Source organism: Strongylocentrotus purpuratus, unplaced genomic scaffold (genome assembly GCF_000002235.5).
Source record: "Strongylocentrotus purpuratus isolate Spur 01 unplaced genomic scaffold, Spur_5.0 spur5_scaffold_8, whole genome shotgun sequence".
Classification (NCBI taxonomy): Eukaryota; Metazoa; Echinodermata; class Echinoidea; order Camarodonta; family Strongylocentrotidae; genus Strongylocentrotus; species Strongylocentrotus purpuratus.
The window spans coordinates 375,172-381,414 of record NW_022145614.1 but is presented as its reverse complement, the minus strand read 5'-3'; the positions used below and the strand labels follow the sequence as shown (position 1 = coordinate 381,414).

The following is a 6,243-nucleotide window of genomic DNA, read 5'->3' as shown; positions in this document are numbered from 1 at the left end:
GAGGATCGTGGGGGACCAATGGTCACCGATTAGGCATTGTTTGCTATATAGAGGGCGCAAGTAGCTATAAGTATACAATGGAGATTTAAAAGGTCTTGATATTCATTGTACATTAAACTAGTCTTTTACCATATTAAAGTGTTTTATAGACTTTGTTTGTTTAAATGCTTGACATCCCAATGATTTTTTTTATTTAATGAAGAACAAAAAAAAATTAAAAAAGAAATGAAGTTAAACAATTAAAAAAAAAAAAAAAAAAAAAATCCGCCCTCCCGCCCTACTTCAGAAAAGCAATCGAGGACAACCAAATTAAAAAATCCGCCCTCCCGCCCCTACTTCAGAAAAGCAATCGAGGACAACCAAATTTTTTTTTTTTTTTTTTGGGGGGGGGGGGGGGGCCTAAAGGTCATTGCAGAACAAATTGTGAAAAACACGGAGACGAAATACTGGATACGTGCTCATGACAGTTATGTAATCATTATTCATTCATGCACAAGCAGTGCAATCCATGATACACAGGTGGAAGTATTCTTTGAAAAGGTGAAACAAAGGCTATTTATGTAGCACTTCCATCGCTGTAGGAGTGATTATTTCAAAATGTACAAATCGGGACGGATTTTTATGTCACAATGTTCGTGCAGTCCCATAATACATCTTTCTGTGTACAGTGCTTGTAGATTTACCAAGACTGGGCCAAATTTCTTATCATTTTGATGATTCCAGAACCTTGCAGTACGCACCAATACTTATGATCAGCTTTTCTGATCGAGTCCACAACTTTTCTTTCATAATGCAATCACATGCCAAGAACTCAACTTTATCTTTAAACAGTATATCTTTTTAAAATAAACACAGTTTTGTTCCTTATTTGGGAGAAAAAAGGTGTGAAATTAAATTTCACGTCTGTGCTGCATTATTTTCCTTTGCTAAACGATAAAGATGAAATTTCTTACCCGGCTTTTTACACGTTATCACAGGTTAAACAACTTTTAAAAAAACTCTTATTAAAGTAGATATTCATTGATTTTAAAAACTAACTTAATTTCATTATTGTAAAGTTGAAACTTTGATTCGACAAGGTTATCAAAATTCAATGCTTGGAAACATTCGAAGTAATGATTATTATAAATTATAAACCCCTTAAATACAGCCCCGGCATAGCACCTGAAGAGCTCTCCGAACGCTGCTGAGATGTGTGAGATCACAGTATGGACACGATTTGCACAAGCAGACGATGTCCCATGACATCTCACACATTTTCAGTGCCTGTGTTTTCATCTTCTCTTGAGTTCTTTCTCTTACTTCACTACCGTCAGGCTAAATGTATAATCGATTGCCTCACTCTAAACCCCGCACATGTTTTTATTTTGATGAAAAATGCAGCGATACAAAAATAAAGGAATCTGTCGCTTGTAAACAAAATAAGACGCCATTGAATATTCAGCTGCACACAACGCGATAATTATGTTCGGCGTTTCAAGAGGGAACAAATGCCGTCCTTAATATTATTCCGGGGGGTTTTCAATTCGAAAGTCTGGTTTCTTTATTGTTAATTAACCCATATCCAGTGTATTTACAAGCAAGAGATTTTAGTTATCGGAATCGGGTCATATCCCCTTTTAAACGGTTTGACATGCGATCACATTTATATACACTAAACTCATTATAATTTGACAAATAAAAGCTTAGCAATTATGTTCATTCTTTATGGGATGTCGTCTGCTTGGGCAGTATTGGTCCATGTAGTGACGTCATTAAAACATCGTTATTTTTCTGCGAATCTCTCGTATATCCCAGCTGCTATGCAGGTGGTTGTATTTGTATTTTTATAAATCACCCGATTTGTAGTTGACCCCCGGCCCCCCCCCCCCCACTCCGAGAACGGACGGACCCCATGCGTGTTACCAAAATGTCCGGCTCGTAACAAAAGAAAAAGGTCGACCCGTATTGACTTTACACACCGGACTTTTGCTGAAAAGGGGGGGGGGGGGGGGTGCTGAAAAAGGTTCGTATAACAAAAGAAAAAGGTCGACCCGTATTGACTTTACACACCGGACTTTTGCTGAAAGGGGGGGGGGGGGGTCGCTTGGAACACGCATATGCGTACCCTAAATAACACTGAGTGGGGGGGGGGGGGCGGCGGGAGTTGACCTAAAACTTGTACGATGGCCATCTGTTAGCTTACCAGTTTCTAGTCATACATTAGTTGACATATTTGTGATTTTCTTTGAATTTCACCTTTAAATGCTATTTAAACTCTGTTAATAACAAATAACGAATGGTATGGGTTGTAAATCTTGTCCCTTATTCAACAGTTTCTCTGGAATAATTAAAAAAGATCAAAGTTATATTCGATTTCATTCTGAAAGGAGAAATGACTGAATGAGAAACAAACGAGAGAATTATAGGTAACACCATTTTTCCCGCCAACCATTGCATCAAGATTATTTTATATTTTGTTAAACGTGATTCGGTCTTCAATTATTATTTGCATTGTCTAAATCGATTTCATATTTCTGAAATTGGTAAAAAAAGAAACATTTTCTCCAAGTAATTGGGTTGTAAAAGATATCACCTTTTAGTACCTATGGACAATTTGATAAAACCCTTTTAGAACCATTTTTTCTCTCAGCGGGTACGGTGGCCTAAACTACTCAAGTTCCTTTAACTTCAGTTGTAATTTCGACAACCGTAAATGTGGTCTCGTTATAGCATCCGGTATGGAATAACCGAACAATCTAAGATCACGATAGAAGAAAGAGATAAGGGACTTGAAGACATCGTTCGGGATGGTGCGGTAGTACTTCACCATGTTCTCATCACTGGAACTGTTTGTGATTTGCTTTGCAGGATCAGTATCTGGGTACTTGAGCGAGGAATCGTTCGTCGCCGATCTTAAAAACGTCTCTGAATCCTCTTGCACGGTTTCGTACTTTCCGATGAAGTCGTACTCGACCAGACATGGATGACATAATTCGTATTGAACGGTCCAGTGATCGTTTTGTGTTTTCTGCGCGATGACGAATCGAACAAACTCCAGGAACGAATATGGTTGAGTCTTATTCCTCCATTTCAGATATTCGGGATCGGTTTCGATAAACCACTGGGTAACAGGATGACAAAAGGGGCATTGCTTGCGATCCTGCGGATTCCTACCATCCATCTTTTGGCGATAGGCCGACAGCAGGCGTGAAAAAGGATTGCGAACAAACAGAAAGTTAGTGTAGTCTTGGAGTTTCTGATTGGCCTCTGTCTGTTCCAGTTGGCCCGGTGTCTTGAAAGCAGAGTTGGATTCCTTGTGCATACTTCTCTGACGTTCCTTGATATCGACGATGCCGTAGGCCACGAGGAAGAGTTGCTTCCAGCTAGTGCAGCCTACCTTTGGCACATAGCAATACAGCAAGCGATACTTATCAATAACTAAGGTGTGCTGCAGTGAGGCGAGTTCCTCTTTGGTCAGATTGCGGTCTGTCGATGGATGTGTGTTGAATTCGGAGCAAGCCTTACGTAGGACAGTCTTGCGCACTTTCTGCCGATTTAGGACATCAACATGTAACTGTGCAATGAGAGTGAAAATTGAACAACAGATTGAAATTAACACAGATTTATGCTTTACAACAAGCTTATGGCTTTTGTTTTAAAATGTTTTATAAGAGGGCGCCATCCCAATCTTTTACCTGCAAAGCGACCCCCCCCCCACCAAAAAAAAAAAAAAAAAAAAAAAAAAACATAAAACATATAATTTCAAATGTTTGGTCGATTTATCCACCTAGTTATACAGTCGATTTGAGAAGAGCCCTAACCTGTCGGACCGTAACGAAAATTGAAAATGACGGTATTTGCTTCAGTGAAATCAGTGGGGGGCGTTTCATGAAACACTTAGTCGGTGGTTTTCACCGACTAATATCATTTTCACCGACAATTTAGTCAGCGCTGACTAAATTTGACCAATCACAGGCCTGGAAAATAGTCGGTGACAATAGAATTGTCGGTGAAAATGATATTAGTCGGTGTAAACCACCGACTAATAATTGTTTCATGGAACGACCCCCAGACCATGCATTCATTAAAAGCTTTAAAATGAAGACACCTCAGAAGAAGAAAAAAATTGCTTATGATGAAAGAAAGAAAGAAAAAAAAACTTTCTTTTCCTTCTCTGCAAAGATTTTTTTCCAAATAGTTAATAATTTCATAAATGTCCACATCTTTCGTGGGTAGTAATTTGAACAGACGACCAACAACAATATATCTAAATTCCTCTCTCACCATGATCACTATAATAATTATTGTGAAGAATTTTTCGTCGCTTGTTGAGTTCTCTATCAAATTTAGTAGGTGGCAATGTGATATCTGGGATAGAGAAGTCAACCCCTGGCAAAAATGAAACATTACGCTAATCTCAAGATGGTATGAGATTAAAAAGGATTTTTATTAGAGAGAATTCTTAGTATAAATGAAAGTTAAGCAGTTATCACAAAGATTTGGTTTACCTTCATTGTGGTTTTTGTCTTTTCTTCAAGTTTAGCTGGGCGATCACCAACGGCAGATTGACGATCTTCATCGACAGCAACAATTCCTTCCGATTCGTCATTATCATCATCCTTAGGTATGACTCTGGGGAACATTGGATTCAAGTTGTTCGAGGCTGCACGGAAGAAATAGGTTCAATTCATTTTATTTATATTCTGCTTGATTCAAATTCATATATTCTTTTCAAATTATAACATGTACCACAAATAACATGGCAAAAATACACTTCCGATAAGATGTTTTACGTGAATATCAGTAAATAATAATTGAACATTAACAAGTCAGCAATACACGAATACATTACACTTATGGAAATGACCTTCATTATTATTGATTTCTTTTTAATAAACAAGCAGGGCAAAAAGTGTTGTTGCATCGTTTGCACTCAGATTTATTTTTGTCTGGTACATTATATTACGAGGTTCGTTCTATTGCAATATCCATTTGTAACCAATTGTCTCATAAACTTAGTTTGAAACAGGCGCGTACGCAGGAGGATTGTTTTGGGGGTTAACCCCCCCCTCATTTTTTTTGTTGAAAAATAGGAATACTCCTCACCCCCTCCCCCCCCCCCCCCGAGCGAAATATCGATCGGCGCGATTTTCACATTTGCGGGGTCAAAAAAAAAAGTCATTTGTATAACATAATTTATAATTATCTAGGGTCAGAAGGATGTTAACTGATGAGGCATGCCATTATGCTACTTGCTCTCTTGGTTTGAACCGTCTTGATAATGCCAACTCTCTCTTAATTAATATTAAAATTTCGGATATTGATAGACTTCAACGAATCCAGAATCGTGCAGCCCGTATTGTCTTAAATGCAAGAAAATATGACCATTGTGTCTCCTTTGTTTAAACAACTACACTGGTTACCTGTTCCCGAGAGATTAATGGATAACGTTGCACTATTTGTTCATAAATCCATGTATAACCAAGTGGTACAATAATTAATAAGTGTATTAAATATGGCAATATGGCAATATTGGACTCGTCTCCGACTCGTTTAATATTTTTCACAGCTCGAGCAATAAAGTCTTGTACCACACTCAAGTCATCCAATATTATATAAGTATCTGCCTCGACTTTACAAAGGTAATTTTATCTGCCTCGACGAAAAAAAGATAATTTTATCTGCCTCGACGAAAAAAAGATATTATCTGCCCTGACTTGACAAAGACCATATTATCTGACCCGACTTTACAAAGATAAAATGATCTGCCCGGAATTGACAAAGATAATATTATTATTCAACAAATTTATGTAATATTCAAAACGTCCCACTAAAAAACTACCGAAATTGAGCTATTTTTAGAGATGTGTGCCTTTACTTACCGGGTCGTTTATCGATGTAGAGAAAGACATTTAAACCAAAGGATGTCGAGAATACCAAAAGTATGACCCAGGAAGGTAATCGCCGTTTCACCTTCATTTTCTGTAGACAATTAATACAGCTCTTTCTTCGACTTCATTTACGGAGGCTTTGATGAAAATGTTACAAAAATCCATTCGTGTGCTGTTCAGCCCGATGTAAAACAATTCGATGATTGAAATTTGGCTAAGGATCGAGATTCACCAAAAGAGCATTGATGTCGTTCTCAAAACTTTCGGCTAGGAAAACGCAAACGAAGTAGTCGGACTACACAATGTTCATTGTCCCATTATTCAGAGCCTTATGATGATGTTGTTGTGATTATGTACAGGTACCGGCAGA

At 37.9% G+C, this 6,243-nt stretch overlaps 1 protein-coding gene across 1 annotated transcript; it reads right to left on the bottom strand.

The window, feature by feature from the left end:
* Positions 1–2,284: 2,284 nt before the first annotated feature.
* LOC100894117 (carbohydrate sulfotransferase 11) lies at positions 2,285–6,243 on the bottom strand. Its single transcript, XM_003729399.3, has 3 exons — positions 5,865–6,243; positions 4,491–4,645; positions 2,285–3,556 (listed from the first exon to the last, which is right to left on the bottom strand). Exons 1-3 carry the CDS (start codon positions 5,959–5,961, stop codon positions 2,651–2,653), a joined length of 1,158 nt encoding a protein of 385 aa, XP_003729447.2. The 5' UTR covers positions 5,962–6,243; the 3' UTR covers positions 2,285–2,650.

Bases quoted from the DNA above. Each gene is read 5' to 3' on its own strand.
- LOC100894117 (XM_003729399.3), bottom strand. From the start codon at position 5,961: ATGAAGGTGAAACGGCGATTACCTTCCTGGGTCATACTTTTGGTATTC. The intron at 4,646-5,864 runs GTAAGTAAAGGC...TCTTCCGTGCAG, and splicing joins CTACATCGATAAACGACCCG to CCTCGAACAACTTGAATCCA. The intron at 3,557-4,490 runs GTAAACCAAATC...CTCATTGCACAG, and splicing joins AGACAAAAACCACAATGAAG to TTACATGTTGATGTCCTAAA.